At 42.9% G+C, this 25,540-nt stretch overlaps 1 protein-coding gene across 5 annotated transcripts in view; it reads right to left on the minus strand.

Moving 5' to 3' along the window:
• The window catches only part of LOC137435412 (protein CBFA2T1), a 192,076-nt gene that overhangs the window by 130,273 nt on the left and 36,263 nt on the right, over positions 1-25,540 (minus strand). For all 5 annotated transcript variants that reach the window (XM_068129183.2, XM_068129180.2, XM_068129182.2 and 2 more), the window contains 2 exons: positions 6,915-7,061; positions 1,847-2,157 (listed from right to left, as the gene is read on the minus strand). In XM_068129183.2, coding sequence (XP_067985284.2) covers positions 1,847-2,157; positions 6,915-7,035 — 432 coding nt within the window. In that variant the 5' untranslated portion in view covers positions 7,036-7,061. The remainder of the gene's footprint in view (positions 1-1,846; positions 2,158-6,914; positions 7,062-25,540) is intronic.

The following is a 25,540-nucleotide window of genomic DNA, read 5'->3' on the forward strand; positions in this document are numbered from 1 at the left end:
TATACAAGCAAAGTTGGGTACCAGCAAAGTCACAACAATAGTGCCACCTCTCTCACCGCACTCAATGGGGCATTTCTCAAAAAGGAATTTCCTCCTAACCATGGATATCAACCTATGGGAATTGTTCGTATTATCATACTAAAATACGCAATTTGTTGTCTGTCTGTCGGACCGAGATACATTCGTGGATATCTACCCATGGATATCAACCTATGGGAATTGTTCGTTCTCCTGACCTTTTACATGCTGAACGTCAAGCAAGGTAGTACAATTTTTAACTCAACCGGACTATGTCCAGCTGAGTTTTTGTGGACACCCAGTGTCCGTCGTCCGTCGCCGTCTGTCTGTCTGTCTGTAAACAATTCGACGTCTACGCTCTAAAAGTCACAAATATTGATTAAATTTGATGAAACGTGTTATGCAGCATCTTTAAGACATAAACTAGTTTGGGATTGCATTTGGGCGTTGCACGCCCAAAATTGGGCGTGGCAGGGCGGCCATATTGAAAAATCAATTTTGTCATATATTATTAGCACATATAAACTATATAGTTTGTGGTTCTATTATGCATATTCTAACCATATTGATATAGACCAGTTGAGTTCAGGTTCCCTGGAACCTCTCTAGTTAAGTCTTTGCCATGAGTCGGCCGGGGTTTGAACGGCTGACCTCTCAGATTCGGAGAGGATGCTCCAACCATGATGCCAGAGTCTGGTTACTTGAGAGGGCTTAATTTGAAAGTTAATTGGATGGTTAATCACACTCTAAGCAGAACTGACTTAAATTGCAGTTATAATTGTAATTGACCCCAAACGAGAATAAATCTACCATAACTTTCTACGAAGTGTTTACCCATTTCAAAATCCAATTATTTGTTTGTTTTTGCTACTTTTTAACAGCTCTAAGGATTGTTGAGGAACTACAGCACAAATCACGTACACATACCGACAGATACATGAGACAACACTAAACTTCACGTTCACACAAAGACAGCCGCTGAGTTTGGGGAAGTGACATCACTTCCTAGAGCACTGTGGGTACCAGTGACGATCTTTATGACATCGCTATTCCCTCGACACGCAATGGAGCAATCAAGGAGGAATTTCCTCCTCCTCCCAATTTATGCCAACTTGGGGATTTTGCTTTATATAATATTTTTTTTGCAAACTATCAAATCATTGATGGGATAAAGAATTGTCGTGGGGTTGGGGGGGGGGGGGGGGAGAGCAAATATGAAATGTATTTTGCCTGCAAAGTTCTGAGTCTTTGGCAGACTTTGTTGTGATAGGAGCTTTTCCAAAAAGATGCAACTGACACACATTGGGAATCAGTCAGAGCTATTTTTTGATTGGTCAAATAAATGGAAGGTGTGTTTGAAGAGTGAGGGGGGGGGGGGGGAGGGGGTGGTTTATAGTTTGACCAATAATCAAGGTCAGTTGGTTGTATTGTTGAGCCTTTACACACTCTCCATGAAGATCTGACAATTAACAACACAAAGTACGAGATGATTCTTCTCCTTAAAAATACAAAAGCAGTGAGCCGGAAAAAAGTGCAATTGAAACTTTGCAATAGTGTCACCAAAACGGGTTGGGCTTAGGGCAAGCAACCTTCCAAGAAAAATGTTACAGGAAAGAGATTCAAGAAAATGCTCTTGGAAAGAAGGATTTTCCATGTTTACAAATCACTGGGCATGCTTTTTGCAATGTGTATATTGGATCACTGGCGTTGTGAATAGGAATCCCAACGTTTAACTCTCCACCTCTTTGCCAACCCCCACTCCACCCCTCCCCCCCCAAAAGAAGTTTGACAAGATGAAAATGAAATAAGGAATCAAAACAACTCTTACCACAAGACCAAGAACAAGGGCCCGCACCCGCTCCCCAATCTCAGGCGAAATATCACTTCCAAACTGCTGCAGAGTGGCGAGAAACCGCTTCAGCTTGCTCAGCTGCCGTGCGCCACAAGCAGGGGGCAATGGGGGTGGCGGTGCACCCAGAGCAGATGCTGTTGCTGCAGCGACAGATGAGGCAGACGAGGAGGACGATGAGGAGGGTGATGGTGAGGGCCCATTGCAATGATAGCTGCCTGGCGGTGAGGATGGCGAGCCTCCCATTGAGGCAATTGTCGGCGAATGGTTAGAGGTTCTTCCGTTCAACACTGCACCACACAAGCAAAAGGACAGAAAAAATGGCCGTTAATGCATCCGAAGCAGATAATTGCTCTTTGCAGTCTCGAAAATGCTGTGCTCTTAGCAAAGTGCATGTCCTTTAAGGGCTTCTCAGTGATGAGTTTTTTTTTGTGCACCAAAGCTTGCAAACCTTCAGCTAACTCTGGAATATTCATGAACACATTAAATAAATAAACAAATGTTTCTGTGCAATACAACGAAGCGAGCATTTCTATAACCAGCGTACAAAAATAATTACGCAGAATAACATCATCTATGTCTCTATGTCTCTCTGTGTCTCTGTCTCTCTCTCTCTCCTTCAATCAACTTCATATCTTTTTGCTTTCTCACCCCTGAGGAATACCCCACTCCAAGTCTATATTCTTCAATGTCGTATTCCATTGTACCTTCAGTGCAGCGTGCAGAAAGGCCTTCCGTCACATCTCATTCCCCTTTAATAAACGTGATGGCCAGCCGACACACATGCAGGGATCAATTCTTGAACTGCATAGCATGGCACATGAACCGGACGATGGCTCAACTGAGAAATACCCAATGACGCTGGGTATCCAATAACTCGTTATGGGAGATGGGGAATTGTAGGGAATGGCATGTTCAAAATAAACTCCACTGTACAGCATCCTCTGTTAAACCAAATAAATATGAGGCCAAAGTATTTTGGATATGTAACCATCTATTGGCATACATGCCAGAAATCAGGCTTTTTTTATTGCACTCCAAAAGCAGGCAAAGGGGACCAAAAGCCTCAATCGGGTAGAGAGACCTACCTGCATCAGGTAAGTTAAAGATGTATCGATTTTTTCCTTCCTCTCCATCTCACCACTTCCCCAGCACACTAATAATATCGTAGCATCAAATCGATGGAACACCATCATCGCCAGATGGACTTTGTCTTAAGGGATTTAAATCAGGGAGGGGGGGTGGCAAAATAGAATGGACTAAATGCACACTGGAGAAGACAGAACAGCTGGGCCGATGCAGGATTAATTGACAGCAGCAATTCCAAAAGCTCCCTCCACTGCTTCTGCCTCTGCCTTTGCCTTTGCCTTTGCCTTTGCCTCTCTGAGGTTATTCATCTCCCATTTCTCCACGTGCTCGTTGGGCAACCATCCCTCCCCCCCCCCCCCCTCTCCTTTTCTCTTCACCTACAGTGTGACAGCTGACACCTGCTGCAAAGCTGTCATCACTCGCGGCGCACGCCCCGTGACCCTCACTCTCCAAAAATACACGGATATCCGCTGGAGGCACCAGCCCATGCTGCCTGCCCCACTCACCTCTGGTGCACCTGAACGCCCTGCTGGAAAGCTGTTTGTAAAATGACAATATCAGGTTTTTGTAAATGTATAGACAAACACGAGTGACAAGAATGAGAGCTAGGGAAGAGGGGTTTGGGGTGGGGGAAAAAAATATTTTGAACATGTACTATCATAAGTTTATTTCATGCCATCTGTTCTATTTTACCTTCTTTAGATGATTGCTTTGTAATACCTTCTGCATTCGTTCTCTCTTATCATTATTTTGGTTAAAAATACGGCAGTATAGTTACTTTAGCCATCGTAGGTAGGCAGAGGTTCGGTTTTCACCCACCTGTCTGTCAGTCTGTGAACAGGACATCTCTAAAAGTTGTGGGCGGATTCAGACGAAAGTTGGTGGACAGGTTGGGTATGTGACAAGGCCAAAATGATTAGATTTTGTGAAAGATCCAGATACTAAATTTTTTAAGTGATTCTTCACCATTGAGAGATAGGGACAAAAACAATATACTGTATGGCAGGATACCTCAAAAGGTTGTGCACGGATTCAGACAAAACTTGGTGGACAGTTTGGGTATGTGACAAGGAAGAATTGATTCAATTTTGATGAAGATTTGAATCCGGATCAGAGAATTTTTTTTGTGTGATTCATCACCATTGAGTGATAGGGCTAACACACACATATATACAGACTTGGCATTTATTATGGATTTTTTTTTTTTTCTTCACTTGGGTTTCCTTTCTGAACTCAGAATATCAATCTGGTGAGTTTCTTTTACGCTTCGGTGATTTCTTTGTTAAAAGAACCATGTCACTGATTGTCTGTCGCAGCAATACGTCAATAACAGGATTATATCACAGGTGCCGTGACAAAATGTACGGACAGGTACATTTGACGATTGGCTTCACAATCGGGTATATAAGGGTTGTTGCGTTCTGTATTAGTGGAAAACAACTACTGCACGTCTACAAAAGTTATTGCCGCTTCCTCTGGAGATGGTCCGTCAACTTGACAATGCTGTTTGTCATGGAGTGGTGGCTTTACGAAATTCCGGCATGAAACAGTGTGCTATTGCTCGGCAGCATGGCATCACTCAAGGTCAGGTGTCAAAGATCCCGAAACGAAATGCTCAGAGGGGTGTCCAACCTCCAATATCGAGGCCAGGACGTCCCCGCAGAACCACAAGGAGGGATGATCGCCAGCTGCACCGGTTAGTCCGCAATGGCCGTACCAAGTCAGCTAATCGGCTTCGGGCTGAGTGGCAGCAACTGACAAATGTGCCTGTATCCAGAAGGCTAGTCAACCAACAACTGGTTCAAGCAGGCTATCGTGCCAGGTGTCCCCTGAGAAAGCCACGCCTGACAAGACAACACCACCAGCGCCGATTGCAGTGGGCCAGAGAGCACCGTCAATGGCAGCCAGGACACTGGAATCACGTGATCTTCAGTGACGAGTCTTGATTTCTGGTCTATCGTCAAGATGGCCATGTCCGAGTGCGCAGACAAGTGCATGAAGCCTACAACGAAGATTGTATAGTGCCAAGAGTCCAAGCTGGAGGTGGTGGGGTGACCGTTTGGGCTGCTTTTCATGCAGGGGGCAAAACTGACCTGGTTGTTCTGAATGGAAACCTGAACCAGTTCAAGTACAGGGCCATTCTGGAAGAAACATTGCTTCCATTTGCTCGTGCAGCCTTTCGAGGAAACTTTGTCTTCCAAGATGACAATGCATGGCCTCATCGTGCTCGCATGATCCAACACTTTCTTGCTGACCGTGGTGTAGAGCATATGGAGTGGCCTGCCATGTCACCGGATATGAATCCGACAGAGAACTTGTGGGCAGAATTAACGCATCAAATCAACCACTTGGACCAGCAGCCGACCTCTGTGCGTGAATTGCAGCAGGCTATTATCACTGCATGGCAAGCGATTCCTGTCCAAACCTTAGCAAATCTCGTGAACAGCATGCCTCAACGTGTACGTGCTCTCCTGAATGCTCGTGGGGGTTACACGACGAACTGAACTGTAATTTTACTGTCCGTAATCCCAGTTGTAATTTAACTTTTGTTAAAAAAAAAATTGGCTAATGTGCAAAATAAAGAAATACTTCTGGAAAACGTACAGAAGTTTAACACAGTACTGTCCGTGAATTGAGTTCAATATCAGTTTACATCACTTTCAAGGATCAATTTATTTGCTTCGAAATGTCAAATGTGGTTTTTGTTTCTTTTAAAGGTGACATTAACAAAATCTAGAATAATTTCAACATAATTCCAATGAACTTATGGTTCTAAGTCAACTTGAAAAGTAAGTTCACCCCCACAAAAAAATATTCCATATTAAATGCCAAGTCTGTGTGTGTGTGTGTGTGTGTGTGTGTGTGTGTGTGTGTGTGTGTGTGTAGTGTGTATATATATATATATATATATATATATATATATATATATATATGTATATAATATATATATATATGTATATAATATATATATATATATATATATATATATGTATATAATATATATATATATATATATATATATATATATATATATATATATATATATATATATATATATATATATATATATATATAGATAGATATATACATAGATAGATAGATATATACATAGATAGATATATATATATATATATATATATATATATATATATATATATATATATATATATATATATATATACCATGTGTCTTAAAAAGTGTCTGCAACAAAAGTTGTCTCTTTCGGATACTTCAACAATATTTCTCCATGACTGTTCAGTATCTCAACAAGTTATAGATGGATTCAGAAAGAAAAAAAATGTTGGTGGACCGTTTGGGTGTGTGACAAGGACAAATCGATTCGATTTTGGTGAAGGTCGAGACCCAGATCCGGATAAAATAATTTTTTAATTCCTTAAGTGATTCTTCACCATGGAGAGATGGGGCCAAAACAATATATAGCATGATATTTCAAAAAGTTGTGGACAGATTATGACAAAACTAGGTGGATGAGTTGGTTACACGACAAGGACAAGGCGATTAGATTTTGGTTCAGGTGCAAATCCAGATCGGCCTATCAGTGGAATACAAAACAAACTGTTCAGCCTGGCGGAGGAATGTTCTCCACTGAATGCCGTTCTAGTTATCAACGCAGCGCTTCATCATAACCAGTAATGTTTGGTAACAATCTTTATTACAAAAGGGTCATGGTTGATCTGCCAAAAATAGAAAAGAAAAAAAAAATTGTGCAACTGCCATGACTGGCTAATTTGCCTTTAAATATTGTCATTTAATCCCAATTATTAAACGATGATTACTTATAAGATTGTTTCTACACTCCATGAGGCCTAATCATTGAAATTGCCTCCAATCAGGTATAAAGATGTATCAATAAAGCTGCTACCTTGAACCCTCCTCTGTGTAATACCAAATACTATGTCAGAAGTGTACAGGTAACACATTCACAGAGGGATCTTACTCGCAGTGGCGGTAAAGGTGGGAGCTCGAGACGCTCCCTGCGTGGTAGGTGGTGGGGGCATGGTGGGCGAGGAGCCTGCAGGTCGTATCTGGTTCTTCACATCAACAGGCGAGTCCGGCATACTGATCCAAGGCCTCTCTAGGCTAACTGTAATTTGCAACAAGAATTGAGGGGAGGAGGAGAGGGAACAGAATAGACATATAGTGAAGAAGTGCAAAGATATAGATTTGACAGCACAGGATGTTCATTTTCGATTCATTTTCAAAATAATCACCAAAACCATTAACAGTTCCAACTCATTCCCTCCCTTGTGCAATACGCAACACCAATAGGATGAACTTGGTGATTTTCAATCTGTACCCAAGGCCTCCATCAACAATACACAGGATGGCTGAAAATATCAATACCATCTCAGTTGTGAACCCATTAAACATATAGCAGCTGCCTCGGCATAGGGCATCCTTATGGGATAACGGCTTTGGGTCATCCCATGGCCGAGTTTAGAGGCGAATAATCAGCGCATGGCAAATACTTTTGTGGAACAATGAACAGCATCATCGAAATGATCAATGCACTTTAGTAAATCATTGAGAAATGCATGTATATATATATATATATATATATACAGTGCATTCAGAAAGTATTCAGACCCCTTCACTTTTTTTCACATTTTGTTATGTTGCAGACTTGTGCTAAAATCGTTTAAATTCATTTTTTCCCTCATCAATCTACACTCAATACCCCATAATGACAAAGAGAAAACAGAATTTTAGAGTTTTGCAAATTTATTTAAAATAAAAAAACTGAAATATCACATTGACATAAGTATTCATACCCTTTGATATGACACTTGAAATTTAGCTCAGGTGCCTCCCATTTCTCTTGATCATCTTTGAGATGTTTCTACACCTTGATTGGAGTCCACCTGTGGTAAATTCAATTGATTGGACATGATTTGGAAAGGCACATACTTGTCTATATAAGGTCTCACAGCTGACAATGCATATCAGAGCAAAAACCAAACCATAAGGTCGAAGGAAAGTCTGCAGCGTTCAGAGACAGGATTGGGTCGAGGCACAGATCTGGGGAAGCCTACAAAAAAATGTCTGCTGCATTGAAGGTTCCCAAGAGCACAGTGGCCTCCATAATTCTTAAATGGAAGAAGTTTGGAACAACCAGGACTCTTCCGAGAGCTGACCGCCCGGCCAAACTGAGCAATCGGGGGAGAAGGGCCTTGGTAAGAGAGGTGACCAAGAACCCGATGGTCACTCTGGCTGAGCTCCAGAGATCCTGTGTGGAGATGGGAGAAACTTCCAGGACAACCATCACTGCAACACTCCACCGATCTGGGCTTTATGGCAGTGTGACCAGACGGAAGCCAAACAGTTCAATCTTGGTTTCATCGGACCACAGATTATTGTTTCTCACAGTCTGAGAGTCCTTTCGGTGCTTTTTTGCAAACTCCAAGCGGGCTTTCATGTGTCTTTCACTGAGGAGAGGCTTCCGTCTGGCCACTCTGCCATAAAGCCCAGATCGGTGGAGTGTTGCAGTGATGGTTGTCCTTCTGGAGGTTATGCATTATGTTTTCCACTCTGTCAAAGCGCCTTTGGGCTTCATGAAAAGCGCTATACAAAATAAATGAATTATTATTATTATTATTATCTCCACACAGGATCTCTGGAGCTCAGCCAGAGTGACCATCGGGTTCTTGGTCACCTCTAATACCAAGGCCCTTCTCCCCAGATTGCTCAGTTTGGCCAGGCGGCCAGCTCGAGGAAGAGTCCTGGTTGTTCCAAACTTCTTCCATTTAAGAATTATGGAGGCCACTGTGCTCTTGGGAACCTTCAATGCAGCAGACATTTTTTGTAGGCTTCCCCAGATCTGTGCCTCGACACAATCCTGTCTCTGAGCTCTGCAGGCAGTTCCTTCGACCTCATGGCTTCGTTTTTGCTCAGATATGCATTGTCAGCTGTGAGACCTTATATAGACAGGTGTGTGCCTTTCCAAATCATGTCCAATCAATTGAATATACCACAGGTGGACTTCAATCAAGGTGTGGAAACATCTCAAAGACGATGAAGAGAAATGGGAGGCACCTGAGCTAAATTTCAAGTGTCATAGCAAAGGGTATGAATACTTATGTCAATGTGATATTTCAGTTTTTTATTTTTAATAAATTTGCAAAACTTTCTAAAATCCTGTTTTCTCTTTGTCATTATGGGGTATTGAGTGCAGATTGATGAGGGGAAAAAAAGAATTTAAACGGTTTCAGCATAAGGCTGCAACATAACAAAATGTGAAAAAAGTGAAGGGGTCTGAATACTTTCTGAATGCACTGTGTGTGTGTATATATATATATATATCAAGTGCATGAATGGCCTTAAAAGTCCATTGCACTACTGGTTTGTCTCCGGAAATAAAGGCAAATATCTACATGTTTAGAATCACAACAAACATTCTTGGGAATGATGTTAATTGCCAAATAGTTGCTGAGACACCCAGAGCAAACACACAATGATTGAAACATTTTGGCTAGAGACCAAACAGCCACCATTTTTCTCATTACAGGAACAAACCACACGGGCATTGATCAGATGCAAACATTGAGATAATTCGAATCCGAATCGGCTGGTCGGGCAATAGAAGAAAAGCACCAAGTAAACTACGACAGCCGTCACTTAAGAGATCAGAACCATGTTTACCAATTTGAGGCTGTGTGATTGTACTGGAATGCATAAATTAACGGTTGCACTAAATCAAACATTGCAGCAAAAAAAAAAAATTCAAAAACAATCTTCAGCAGGTGATGCAAATATACAAGTTGCAAAACAGTTTCGTTAAGTTTCAATATCTATCCTGCTGTTGCGAATGATTGGTCAATTTGCACACTAATGACATCGTACAATACCTCATCCTCCATGTTACCATCTTGCAAAAAGAAAAGAAAAAACACATTTTGGATATTTGCAAAAACAGCATCATCACCGATGGCTGATAAATTAAAACGCCAAAAAAACACTTCATGGTCTGATTAAACGTGCTTGCATGAAAATTAATCCATAATTTAATATCCTATTCCACATGAGATGATGAAACCATGGTAAAAGCAGTGTAGGATACAGCCAATTCAACAAAGAAAGCAAGTTTTCAAATTGTACAATTATGGTGGATTTTGTAGAAAAGTAATTATTTTATTTTTTTCATTCCAAACCATTTTCAAACTTTAAAAAAATATCAACAACAGTTCGACAAATGACAAATTACATTTAAAAAAATAATAAAGGGATACTACTTTGAGGTCCACAAAATGTCGGGCCACGTACTCAAAACTTCCCGCTGCATTGATACACAGCTTTTTGAGCTCAACCCAAATTTCATTTAAAAAGGAGTAATATTTGTGGCTTACAAATGAAAATCTCGTGAAAATAACCACACCACATGATTTTTTTTCTTTTAAAACAAAATAGTGAATATATGTATCGACAGGAAAAGTAAAGGGAAATTACAATGAGACATGCTTTGTGACAATCCGCAGTCAGAATGCCACACCTAGAGCAAGAGGGGCTAGTAAACAGAGCAGTATAAAAACAAAATGGCTAATACAGCCAAAGGGCACCTGGCACCCACGCTCAGCTTCTGCCCTTGTTTGGTGTGCCGAGAGGAAGATATTTAGAGGGGCTGGATAGTGTGACAGACAAAAAGACGAAAGCGAAGCTTAAACATTTCAAAAATCTCCTTTAAAAAAAAAACCGACTATTTGGCAATCAAAATAAAATGTACCAAACATCAATTTGGAAGAAACATTTCACTCTGGCTTTTTTATTTATTTATTTGTCGTACACAGACGAGAAAGCAAATGGTTGAGGTACAAGCAGTCAACTAAAGGACAGGGAAATCAGGCACACCTGCTAAAGTCCGTCAATACTCCCATTTCGATCCTCGACCTCACCAACGCCCAGGCACCCAAGGCACCCCAGTTAAAAGCGGCACATGCAAATGCAACCAACCAGCAAACAAAAAAAGTCACAAATCCGCTCTCAAAATGTTATTTATTGGCAGCAACCATGGATAGGCTGCTAGCAAATTAACTCATAAATACATTTGAAGGTTCTTGGCCCCCTAAGGCTAGGTCCATTGCTTCCCTAATGTGTGGAACAAGGCCAAGGCGGTTGTTTCCCTGCAAGAAATACTGAGCAAAGCGAATGGGCCACTAAATTGTGTGAGCTCTTTCAACAAGGTAACTACCATATATGATTCAGGATGTTAACACAATGATTATGCATCAGATGAGGTTCATAAAACAGGTGATGGCATGTCAACAGCACACATGTATTGTTACGTGGAAAAAGGAGGGGAGGGATCAATAGCCAGAATGTGTTAAGAATAGCTTGGTCCATGTGCTCGAGCAGGCTAGCTTTACACTGGCGACAGGGACCTGGCCAACGAGTATGTAATATGTGTTTATATATGTGGACATGTGGAGTTATACTAGTGATAGTAAACATGCAGCGGCAGTGGTTGTGAATCATAGGGAAGCTTGGGGTAAGGCTGTGTTGCGTAAAACCTCCTGTACAGGTGAGGCCAAGAAGAGGACTTTGGCATTTGACAGAAAGGCACTTATCCAATGGAAACATCACAGGCCAGTTTAGCCATTGACTGCAGGCCAGGATGGTGCAGTGACTTGTGAAGCCCTTGAGAGGTGCAAGATGGCTTGGAAGGTAGCTTCTCTACCTTGGAAGGTAGCCCAATGAGAGGGACCTGCTGTCCATGAAGGTTGGACCCAAAGGTAATAAAAGCCGCATAGACATATGCGTGTGAGATGGAACTTGTGCTTTGAGATCGAAAAGACATCAGACTTTCTCTCTCTGCTTCATCAATCTCCACAGACCGCTGACACCATCTCTCCACGGACGGACTGCTAAGAGACCGCAGACGTCAGCGCATCACGATCCTCTTGCCTTTGTTGTGTGCCATATCAGGTCGCATGACCATGGTGGAACCTGCATGGTGGAACCAAGACTAGCGTGCTTGTATTTCCAATCATTGTGAGATTCCAGTAGATCGGTGTCATAGTGGGGTTTAGGTTTGCTGTATATCAAGTACGTTTATTTATAGCATTTGGTCCTTCCTATTCCCATGTATTATTTTGATTAAATCATTATTATTTGCAAGAACGTCTTCCCGAGCATTCATACCAACCAGATTTGCTTTACATTTGAACAACCCTTGCAGGGAATCTTCTGGATATTGAATGCAGTGTAAACACAGAGATTTTGGTCATTCGCGAATATCAAAAAACCTTGGCGTGATGGTCCGTATTGTAACACCAATAACGAAAGTTAGTCGTTCTGAAACAAACACACACACCGAGAGGTACACATACCTGCCTCTTAGCTGTCTAGCCCGAGTATAAATCCTGACCCAGCTCTACACTGTCATCCCGGTGTCTCACAGTCAGGGTGATTCATCAATGTATGTGCCATCCCTCGGCTGGCCGTTAAACTGGACATCCCATCTGCAGGCAGTACTTCGTGGATGTTGTCCTTCGTGAAGAGCAAGTGAGCTATCGCTGGCACCATGGTCAAATTCCAAATAAATGCCCTAACTACTGCTGGGAGAGAGATGGCAAACCACACAGCTTGACACATCAAGAAACTGCTTTGGCAGCACCGATGCTATGGAAACAGAGTGTGGTACATTGGATACTCACACACTCTCACCCTCCATCTCCCTATCTCTCTCGAAAAATGGGAACATGTGGAATTGATAATGTAATTGTTGAAGAACTGCTCCAGCGTTCATGCCATGTGTCTCTTTGGCACACCTGATTGCAAGTTTAAACATAACGTAATTGTCTTATGCAACACATAACCCATGCATCCTTAGGTTTTTAGAGACGAAATGAGGCATTCTGAGCAAATTTGAAACTCTTTCCAAGACACGAGCATATGGATCATGCAGGAACACACGAATTACATTCTGCACTCGGTAGAGCGCATACCTCCGCAAGGCTGAACACTTTACGTTTTGTATCCCACAGATAGGTCAGATCTGGATCGGGACCTGAACCAAAAACTAATGGCCTTGCTCTTGTCACCTAGCCAACTCATCCACCAAGTTTTGTTCCAAGTCATCCACAACTTTTTGAAATATCATGCTACATATCGTTTTGGCCATACCACTCCAAGGTGAATAATCACTTCATAAATTTACAAATAATTGTATCCGAATCAGGATTCAGATTCAGATCTTCACCAAAATCGAATTGATTAGACCTTGTCACACACGCAATCTCTCCAACAAATTTCGTCCAAATCCATCGACAACTTTTTGAGATATCCTGTTTACAGACAAACAGACCGGGGTGAAAATATAACCTCCATCCACCTTCGGTGACGGAGGTAACAATCCATTACAATGTCACGCCTGTCAGAAAACAAGGAATCATATAATTGAAAATCTTCAAGCAGGGTAATCAATTAGCCATGTTGGAAGGCTCTTTATCCAAAGGAGAGGAACTGTTTAGGACCTCAAAATACGTTATCAAGCCACTGGATCAACGAGAAATATGCCAAGAACTCAAGAAGTGGACGCTCCAGGATGACGACTCCTACTCAGTACAAATAGTGGCATGCCCAATCTGAGGAATGGGTTTCAAACTGCCCAGAGTAGTGCACACCCTCACAAGGGCAAGTGTCCGCAACTGCCTTGAGGCGTCTCTGTGATGCAGGGATCCGTGCTCATTGTGATGTGCAACATCCAATAATTGCACCTCGACATACCAAAGCATGATTGCTGTGGTCAAATCAGCACATCTGATGGACATGAAGGCAATGGGCAAGTGTTATGTGCAGCGACGAATTGACGTTCGTGCTTGAAAGGCATGGCAATGCACAAGTCCAGAGAAGAGGCAATGGGCGATATTCCCAGTCAGTCCAGTAAACCACATGTTTTTGACATGGAAGTTTCATGATGTGGGCTGGTAATGATGAAACCTTTTGCACATGTTTGATCCGTATCCATGATAATCTGATGGCAGATCGATACATCAATGAGATCTTACAGGAGCATGTTGCCTACCCTTCAACAACATGGTCCATGAATAGTCTTTATGCATGATAATTATTCTCTTGCTTACAGGGCCAAACAAAGACAATTATTATCAATGCCCATGTTATGGCACGTTGGCCTGCCATCTTGCTCGATTTAAATCCAATTGTGCATCTATGGGATATCATTGATCATTGTAAAGACAGCCCAGACCCTCGATGAGCTGGAGCAGGCGCATTGGCGCATCAGCAGTGTCCCAGGATGTGACAAATAAATTGCAACAACAACAACCATGTGTTCGGGTTTTTGTTAAGATAGAGTGCGTTTTTGTATATTTACTAGCGGAAGAAGGTCTCTGTGCATCATTTACACCAACGTGAAATGGGAAATGAAAACAAACAAATCACATCGTTTGGTCATATCAATATTTTGCGTTTGATAAACATGAAATCTACATGAGAATGCCAATACATGTGCACAACATGTTTCCAGAAGCTCGATGAGGGGTGCGGTCAAAAGTCAGTAAACAGCTCACTAGCTCAGTATCTGGTGTGACCACCATTTGCGTTTTTTTTTTTTTTTTGTTTTTTTTTTGTATACTGAATCGAGGCTCGTGAAAGAGCTAACATTTATTTCACAAACAAATCAACCAGCCAAACAAAACACACAAAAAGAGGGAGCGGAAGACAAGATGGGGAGACAAGATGGGGAGAGAAGGGGAAGCACACAACCACAACATTTGAGAGCAGGGAGAAGTGTGGGAGGGTTAGGGCTTGGGGGCAGGAGGCGTGGGAGGGGGATGGCGGGGTGGAGAGGTATAAAACACAAGGGGACCGAAATTAGCGGGGGTAGAAAAGATCAAGGTTTTGGATGGGGGAGGATAAGAGATGGTGGTGAACAGCTGTTTTAAAGACCTGGAGGGTGCAGTGGGATTGAAGAGAGTGAGGGAGTTTGTTCCAGAGGTGGGAGAAAAGAGGAATGAAGGAGTGAAGGTGAGCAGAAAGTCTTGATTTTGGCAGTTTAACCATAAGAGGGTTGCAGGCAGATCTTGTGCGACTTGTAGGAATATTTGGGGGACAGAGTCCAGAGAGGGCTGGGGGGGCAAGGCCAGAGAGGAGTCGGTAGAAGACAGAAAGACCACCAACCTGCCTGCGGTGAGTGAGTGAAAGGCCCTTGGAGTTAGCTTCATCGCGGGAGATTCCAATGATTCTGAACGCTTTGGTTTCAACAGCGTGAAGACGGGCTAGGTGTGAGGCAGGAGCACCAGACGAGAGGGGAGAGCAGTATTCCATAGAGCTGCGGATGAAAGCCTTGTATGTGGTGAGGAGCTCAGGTGTGCCAAGGAAGGACTTCGCACGACGGAGGATGCCCAGTCGGCGACTGGCTTTGGAGGCCAGATTTGAAATGTGGTTTTCCCAGGAAAGATCATGGCAAATAGTGAGACCCAAAAGCTTGAGTGACAGAACTTCTTGGAGAGGATTATTCAGAAAGTGGATGGGAGGGTTTTCCAGTCGGTCTTTTCGGAGAGACATTGTAAGAGTGTGAGATTTATCAGGATTGAAAGACATGTTCCATTTGTTTGCCCAGTCTGTGATTTTGTCCAGGTCTGCAGAGAGTGAGGAGGCTGCAGACTGCCGATCTGAGGGATGAGGAATGGAGCGACAGAGAGTAGAGTCGTCAGCAAAGAGATAGAGAGGATTTTCAAGAGAGTCAGAGAGATCATTGATGAAGACCAGAAAAAGCACAGGGCCCAGAACACTACCTTGGGGAACTCCAGCCTGAACAGGAAGAGGAGATGAGAGAAACCCATTCAGGGCCACACGTTGACTATGACCAGAGAGGAAGTCCGCCAGCCATACGTGGAGATTTCCATGGATACCAAAGGAGGAGAGTTTGGTGAGCAGAGCAGGGTGCCAGACCGTATCGAAGGCACGTGAAATGTCAAGGGAGACAGCTCTAATTTCCTGTTTGGCGTTGAGGACCTCCATCCAATGCGTTGACACACGCTTGGCATTGGGGCTCATTGAGGACACAAGATGGTTGAAGAAGGCTTGAAGGATGTCATTCCTGATCTGTACCAAGGCCTGTCACAGTTGAGCCAATGTCAGCTGGTCTTGAAGACGGCACAATTGTCGTTCAATTTTATCCCACATTCTATGGGAGAAAGATCAGGTGAAACAATTGACCAGAGAAGTGTGGGAATGTTCTGTTGTGCAATGAAGTTTGTGAACACTTGTGCGATGTGATGACGCACATTATCGTGTCCAAGTGTGATGTGACATCCACTAACCTGCAGGAACAGGAAGACTGAGAACTTCATTGCAGTACCAAATACCCATCAAATTGGCATCAATGACCTTCGGCTGTGTTCCGTGATGTGTGGTAATGCCTCCCCTTACCGTCATGCTTCTGCCACCGAACGGTGAACGTTGCACAACGTGTGCATCAGAGTAACGTTCACCTTCTCATCGATAAACGAGACAATGACCATGACTACTGCCAAGATGGAACCTAGACTCATCTGTAAAAAGGACAGCAGCCCAAACTCGTCTCCTGAACCTCTGACATTGTCTACAACAAGCTAGGCGCACACGTCGATGGCATAGCAACAAAACTGGATGTACTGCTGGTCGCCATGGTCAGATGGTATGCTCGCCGTAACTGATTCCTGACAATTCTGGCACCGATTGGTTGCAAGCCAGGGATGCTGCGAGCTCTCAAACTTGCTGTCTGGAATCGATTCCGAATGTGCACCATCCGGGTGTGGTTAACGGTTATCCTGCCGATGTGATGCCTCACGTGGTCGCCCAAAACGTGGATGCTTTCTGATGTCACCAGTTTGTTGACGGCATCTCCAGTGACTGTTGCATGTTCCGATGAACACCAAAACTCCGAGCCACAACAGTTTAGTGACATTCCTGTCTGGCGCATGCCAATAGCACGTAGAAGGTCATTTTCTGAAAGGTGTATCATCATGTTTACGACGTTTAGACTTCAGTAAATATGTTTTTCACAGCTGCGATGGTTCGTCGAATCGTGCTGAGTTGCAATTTGCTCAATATCACATGTGGCGCAGTGATGTGACTCGGTACACGCACTTGGCAATTTGTGCGTGCAGTGCACAGTATGCACGTGCAAATTCGGGATATTCACGGGTAAACTGGGGAGCATGTCAATGCACATGTTGGCTTTACACCAATCATAATACAAAAATGTATTTTGTAATATTAATGATATTATTAGTCCCCGTTGGACTGGGTCCGAAAACGGGGGCTTATGGATTTGGTCTCATCCGTCCGTCCACAACTACATCTCGGAGATTTATTGACCGATTTTGTTCATACTTTGCATAAAAACAACACATGACAGTATACATATGCACATCATTTTGTTTCACGATGCGATCAAAGATGGTCGACTGACGGCCATTTTAGTTGTAAAAAAACCCAATGTTGAACACGTCCACAACCATTTCTCACACATGCATTTACCGATCTTGTTCAAACTTGGCACACATATAAGGAATGATGGCCTACATATGCTCGTCATTTTTTTTTCGAGATCAGATCCAATATGGCAGACTGACAGCCATTTTGTTACTTAAACGTGTCCCCATCCATTTCTCGGACATGCATGGACCGATTTTGTTCAAACTTGCCACAAAGACAATACATGAGTATACATATGCAAAAGATTTTGTTTTGTCATCCGAAGAAAGATGGCTAACCTTTAACTCCATACAGCATAATTTCTAAAACCACGGTGGGTACTATAACATTTTATGTCTTTTTCTTCTTGTTCATTTGTAATCTAAAAAGGTAGACGAGGTCTAAAGCTCTAAATCAAGGGTCTCAGCTGTCTAATCTGTCTGAAGAGTGCAAGGGGTCGAAATGATGTTGAAAGACTTTGGGGTATAAAGGTCTAAAGGTTCTATGGGTCTAAAAAGTATATAAAAGTCGAAAGGGTGAAGGGATTTAAAGGTGTCTAAACTTATTAAGGGGTCTTCTGTGTCTTATGGACCTTGGGGTGCAACATATCCTCAAGGGTCTTTTGGGTCCTCCAGGTCTTCAAGTTATTTAAGGGACTTAAAGAGTCTTCAAAGGTCTTCTTTCTATCCTCTTCAATAAGTTCTGTCACTCAAGCTTTTGGGTCTCACTATCTACCATGATCTTTAATGGGAAAACCACATTTCCAAGCTGGCCTCCAAAGCCAGTCGCCGACTGGGCATCGTCCGTCGTGCGAAGTCCTTCCTTGGCACACCTGAGCTCCTCACCACATACAAGGCTGTCATCCACAGCTCAATGGAATACTGTTCTCCCCTATGGGCCGGTGCTCCTGCCTCACACCTAGCTCGGCTTCACGCTGTTGAAACCAAAGCTTTCAGAATCATTGGAATCTACTGCAATGAAGCTAACTCTGAGGTCCTTTTACTCACTCACCACAGGCAGGCAGGTTGGTGGTGTTTCTGTCTTCTACAGACTCCTCTACAGCCTTGCTGCTCCAGCTCTCTCTGGGCTCTGTCCCCCAAATATTCCTGCAGGTCGCACAAGATCTGCCAGCAACCCTCTTATGGTTAAACGGCCAAAATCAACACTCTGTATTCACCTTCACTCTTTCATTCCTCTTTTCTCCCGCCTCTGGAACAAACTCCCACACTCTCTTCAATCACACTCCTCCCTCCAGGTCTTTAAAACAGCTTTTCACCACCATCTATCTTCTCCCATCCAAAACCTTGATCTTTACTACCCCCGTTAATTCACCCCAGATCCACTTTTTTGAAATACCAACTTCTTTCCTGGAAGTCCCAACAGTGTCCACGTTTTTTTTTTACCCCCCCCCCCCCCATTCCCATGCCTCCTCCCCTCAAGCCCTCTCCCTCCCACAGATCTCCCTGCTCTCCATCTTGTTCTCCCACTCCCTTTATCAAAGTTTTATATCAGTTTGTCTTTGTCTTTTTTGTCTATTTGTCAGTGTCAGTTTGTCTTTTTTGTGATCAATGTTAGCTCTTACACGAGCCTCGATCTTGCACAAAAAAAAAAAAAGGTCAATGGAGCCTCAACAGGCAAAAGGCACATTCCAAGAGTATACAGAATTAGATGTACATGCAACCAGGATGTAAACACACACACACACACACACACACACACACACACACACACACACACACACACACACACACACACACACTCTCTCTCTCCCTCTCTCTTCCTCAATGTCTGTTCGGAACTCCATTTAACTTCCAATTCCCCCAGTATGAAAAAGGGTCTGTGGACCTAATTCGATTTTTACACTGTTTTTAAAGATTTGAAGATGATGAAGTGAGTCAAAGTATGAGAGGAAGGTCCATAAGAGCAAGTAAACATGTAAATAAAAAAGAAAAAAAGAAAATGCACAACAACTTTGAGCCTTGTAGGAATTTTTAAAAAAAACAAAAAAAAAAACAATCCGGGATTATTTGTGCTATCATGAGGTAACAAAGTGGGAGGGAAAATGCCCTCCCACTTCACGGAATACAAATTAATACCCACAAATAGCATAGACAAAGCATGGCCATTGGTTTCAGTGGGATATCAGAACCTGTGGGCTTGCGCTGTATCAGGTACAAACATGCCTCATGAGCAGCAGTCTGCGTGGCAAAGATTAATGCAAACGGTAGAGCTGATGGACAACCATAATAAGTATTCACAGCACAGCAGTGGCAAGAAAGACCAAGATTCTCACCACTTCCCATGGGCCATTACCTGCTGCCATCAAATGCATTTGTCAAAATAAAACGGAATATAAAATTTTATTACACGATAGTCATAATCTGCTGGCCTTGGTAAAATCAGAGAATTTCCATACTTGCTGGAGCAAAAAATTGGTTTCAGGAAATAAACAGATATTTTGAGCAATTGGGTATTTAGTCAAATATCAACAATAACCTTTACATATATATATAAATATATATATATATATATATATATATATATATATATATATATATATATATATATATATATATGGTATCAATATCAGTATATATATATATATATATATATATATATATATATATATATATATATATATATATATATATAGGTTATTGTTGGTATATATATATATATATATATATATAGTAAAGGTTATTGTTGATATATAACCAGTAAAGTAAAGGTTATTGGTTCAATAATATTGGTACAATAAAGGTTATTGGTACAATTGTACTGGTACAATAACCAGTAAAGGTTATTGTTGATATATATATATATATATATATATATATATATAGTAAAGGTTATTGTTGATATATAACCAGTAAAGTAAAGGTTATTGGTTCAATAATATTGGTACAATAAAGGTTATTGGTACAATTGTACTGGTACAATAACCAGTAAAGGTTATTGTTGATATATATATATATATATATATATATATATATATATATATATATATATATATATATATATATATATATATATATATATATATATATATATATATATATATAAATATATATAAATCTCAAACGACTCCATGGGTAAGATATTCAACCTTTAATTGAACAAACAATTACTCAATGTTTCAGTTAACAACATTCCCCAAGCGTGAGCAAGCCACATGCATCCACTAACCTTGATAAAAATAATCAAAATCCCCCTATATACCCAAAGGTGGGGGTGGGCAAAGCTGGACAGCCAATCAACACAATCACATCACTCACTAACTCTGACTGTTATCAGTTATCACCAAATTTAAAATCATTAGCACATTATTGGCTCAAACAAAAACAATAATGTAACCAAATTGGATTACAATCCAAATGTTTAGATAAGTTCAGGGAATAATCAGTCACTTTCATTAAAAGCAAACACAATTCAGTGTAACCCTATGTGCCATTACATGAATGTAATACATAAACTTGAAATGGTATCAATATCAGTATGTGGCCATATGGCCCTATATCAATATCAATATCAGCACATATGGCCCGATATCAATATCAGCACATATGGTCATATATCTATATCAGCACGTGGCCATAGGGCAACGTGCTGATATCGACACCATTGCCAGTTTATGTACAGTGGGACCTCAACATTTGCGGTCCCAACATTCGCAGACCCCGCGTATTCACAGTTCATATACCAATTATACCAACGCATAAATTATACCAACACATCACCTCCGAACAAGGAGGCATCCATGTGGCACTCAAGTCCTTGCAGACTGAGATTAAAGCTCTTTCTCTTCTGGAGCTGGCTGTGTGGCTGACAGTCGCTCCGCTTGTTCATGCTCGTGCAGAGAACTTTCGGAGCAGTGTGGAGTTTTTGCAACGTTGGAGGAGGGGGGTGTCGTTGGACTGTGGTGTCTTTCAGGGGAGCTGGGGCCACGTTGTGCTTGGTGGTGGAAGCGAGAAAGGGCTGGTTGAGTTCCTGCTCGCGCCTGAGCATTTTCTGATGCACGCTTTCGGCACCATTATCGGGGGGGGGGGGGGGGGGGGGCGTCCCGCGCAAGCCGCTACACCAGCAGCAACGACCAACGTGCCCTCGAGGCATTCCGGGCCAGAGCGGAGGGTCAGCCCTACAGGAAGGGAAGTTCTTTTTTATTTATTCTTTCGCTTTGTCTGTATATGAGTCTCAGTGGAGACGTCTCAAGTTAGGAAATAGCTTTTACCTCACATTCATTTTATTTTGTTTACAGTTAATTTTAATAAATTCATTATTTGTTGCATTTTCAATGGTGTCGTGTTTCTGTGTTCTGTGGGTTCAGATAAACCCCGTGTGTTCCCCACCAGATAATGCTTCGGGCCTTTCCCGCACGTGCCAAAGACAATCCCGCCAAGGTTCGAAGTACGCCTCGGAGTTAAAGCTCGTTTCGGTCATCCGTCACCCAGGGGTCTTAACCCTGGGGACACAATATATATATATATATATATATATATATATATATATATATATATATATATATATATATATACTGTATATATATATATATATATATATATATATATATATATATGTATATATATATATATATATATATATATATATATATACACACAGACTTGGCATTTAATATGGAATTTTTTTTTTCCTTGAGTTGGGCTTACTTTCTTAACTCAGTATATCAATCTGGTGAGTTTCTTTTACACTTTGGTGATTTCTTTGTTAAAAGAACCATGTCACTGATTGTCTTTCACAGCAAGAAGTCAATAACAGGATAATATCACAGGTGGCGTGACAAAATGTAAGGACAGGTACATTTGACGATTGGCTTCACAATCGGGTATATAAGGGTTGTTGCATTCTGTATTAGTGGAAAACAACTGCTGCACGTTTCCAAAAGTTATTGCCGCTTCCTCTGGAGATGGTCCGTCAACTCGACAATGCTGTTTGTCATGGAGTGGTGGCTTTACGAAATTACGGCATGAAACAGCGTGCTATTGCTCGGCAGTATGGCATCACTCAAGGTCAGGTGTCAAAGATCCTGAAACGAAATGCTCAGAGGGGTGTCCCTTCTCCAATACCGAGGCCAGGACGTCCCCGCAGAACCACAAGGAGGGATGATCGCCAGCTGCACCGGTTAGTCCGCAATGGCCGTACCAAGTCAGCTAATCGGCTTAGGGCTGAGTGGCAGCAACTGACAAATGTGCTGGTATCCAGAAGGCTAGTCAACCAACGACTGGTTCAAGCAGGCTATCGTGCCAGGCGTCCCCTGAGAAAGCCACGCCTGACCAGACAACACCGCCAGCGCCGATTTCAGTGGGCCAGAGAGCACCGTCAATGGCAGCCAGGACACTGGAATCACGTGATCTTCAGTGCCGAGTCTAGATTTCTGGTCTATCGTCAAGATGGCCACGTCCGAGTGCGCAGACAAGTGCATGAAGCCTACAACAAAGATTGTATAGTGCCAAGAGTCCAAGCTGGAGGTGGTGGGGTGACCGTTTGGGCTGCTTTTCATGCAGGGGGCAAAACTGACCTGGTTGTTCTGAATGGAAACCTGAACCAGTTCAAGTACAGGGCCTTTCTGGAAGAAACATTGCTTCCATTTGCTCGTGCAGCCTTTCGAGGAAGGGTTGTCTTCCAAGATGACAATGCACGGCCTCATCGTGCTCGCCTGATCCAACACTTTCTTGCTGACCGTGGTGTAGAGCATATGGAGTGGCCTGCCATGTCCCCGGGTATTAATCCGATAGAGAACTTGTGGGTGGAATTAACGTGTCAAATCGACCACTTGGACCAGCAGCCGACCTCTGTGCCTGAATTGTAGCAGGCTATTATCACTGCATGGCAAGCGATTCCTGTCCAAACCTTGGCAAATCTCGTGAACAGCATGCCTCAACGTGTACGTGCTCTCCTGAATGCTCGTGGGGGTTACACTAAGTACTGAACTGTAATTTTACTGTCCGTAATCACAGTCGTAATTTACCTTTTGTTTTTGTTAAAAAAAAATTTGGCTAATGTGCAAAATAAAGAGATACTTCTGGAAAACGTACAGAATTTTAACACAGTACTGTCCATGAATTGAGTTCGATATTAGTTTACATCACTTTCAAGGATCAATTTATTTGTTTCGAAATGTCAAATGTGGTTTTTCTTTCTTTTAAAGGCCACATTAACAAAATCTAGAATAATTTCAACATAATTCCAATGAACTTTTGGCTCTAAGACATCTTGAAAAGTAAGTTCACCCCCACAAAACAAATATTCCATATTAAATGCCAAGTCTGTATATATATATATATATATATATATATATATATATATATGTTGTTGCGGATCTCCCGAAGGCCGTCGACGTACAGAGGTGGGGGGGAGGGGGGGGGGAGGTTAAGCCCCTTTTCCCCCTCGGGTCTTCGTGTCCATGAGGCCGAATCGCCACTTCCGCAGCAAGCGTGAAAAAGGGTATCGGGTCGATGCCGCACGTACCCTTGACCCACGCTGCCATGAAAACGGGGACCGGACCTCGCACACGCCACGCTAATGATTACGCCCGAGCGGTGTGCGTATCAAGTGACTCATGCCATTACTTTTATGGAACCCAATTCGAGCGGTTTTATTCGTACAATGCTAGGCCAATGGATGGAAATGACGGGAACGGTCAAGTAATAGGAAGAACACAATTTATTTATTATGTACAATGATCCAAAGACACAGAGCAGGCACTTAAACAATGTTAACTTAATCCCAGACAAAGGGCCCAATCACTCACACAGGGAAAAAGAAGAAGGGAAAAGTTCGCATTCCCAAACGCATCCTGGCGTCGTCCACCCCGGACAGCTCGCTCGGCGTGGCCCTCTGGTGGTCACGGCACGTGCAGGGAGCGCAGGCAAGGAGGTCACGCGTCTGTGGCCCGGAACGGGTCGTCTTCACAAGTGCGATTAATTATAGCCGTAGAGTGCAGGGCACAGGGCACGGGGAATGTTCGTGTACAACAAGGCTGTTACAAGCAGTTCAAGCAGTTACAAGCTCGTTCAGGAGCTGGGCGATTCTCTCTCCTTGTCTCACAGCAAACTCTCACCTCTCTCTCGTTCTCGTGCGTTCTGACTGACTTGATCGGGGCAAACTCTCTGGCATTCTGTCTCTCACAGGGGCTCCGACTCAACTGAGGTGGGGGCCCGGGGCAGGGTTTTATGGCTCCGCCCCGGCCTTACCCGAATGTTCCATGCACCTCCTCCCGTCGCCGTGGTGAGCCACTCCCCTCGAGCTCTGATTGGCAGCTCATTGCTTACCGGCCACTCCCCCTGCAGCTCCTCCCTTCGGCCTTGCCAGACTTGCTCAGGCCGAGCACATAGCATTCCAGTGCAAAAGAACACCTAAGCTCACTGGCCTACTCAATGCAAAACTAACACAGGAAAGGATACTACCTTACATTTACTAAGAAATAGCTATACTACAGCGAGGCTACATGTTGTGGTGCGTCTACCTACGAGGGGGGTTATCCTTTATTCTCATAACCGCAACAATACACACACACACACACACACACACACACACACACACACACACGGCAAAAAGTATGTGGACGCCCCTTCTAATTAGTGGATTTGGCTGTTTCAGCCACACCCGATTGTGAACAGGTAAACCTAATCAAGCACACAGCCATGCAATCTCCATAGACAAAATAATGGGCCATACTGAACAGCTCAGTGACTTTCAACGTGGCACTGCCATAGGATGCCAACTTTCCAACAAGTCAGTTCGTCAAATTTCTGCCATGCTAGAGCTGCCCTGGTCAAATGTAAGTGCTGTTATTGTGAAGTGGAAACGTCTTGGAGCAACAACAGCTCAGCCACGAAGTGGTAGGTCACACAAGCTCACAGAACGGGACCGTCGAGTGCTGAAGCACGTAAAAATAGTCTGTCCTCGGTTGCAACACTCACTGGCAAGTTCCAAACTGCCTCTGGAAGCAACGTCAGCTTCATGAAATGGGTTTCCAATGCCGAGCAGCCACACACAAGCCTAAGATCACAGTGCGCAATGCCAAGTGTAGGCTGGAGTGGTGTAAACGCTAGCCGCCATTGGACTCTGGAGCAGTGGAAAAGGGTTCTCTGGAGTGATGAATCACGCTATCCATCTGGCAATCCGATGGAT

The sequence above is a fragment of the Myxine glutinosa genome, chromosome 9 (assembly GCF_964187855.1).
Source record: "Myxine glutinosa chromosome 9, kmMyxGlut1.1, whole genome shotgun sequence".
Lineage (NCBI taxonomy): Eukaryota > Metazoa > Chordata > Myxini > Myxiniformes > Myxinidae > Myxine > Myxine glutinosa.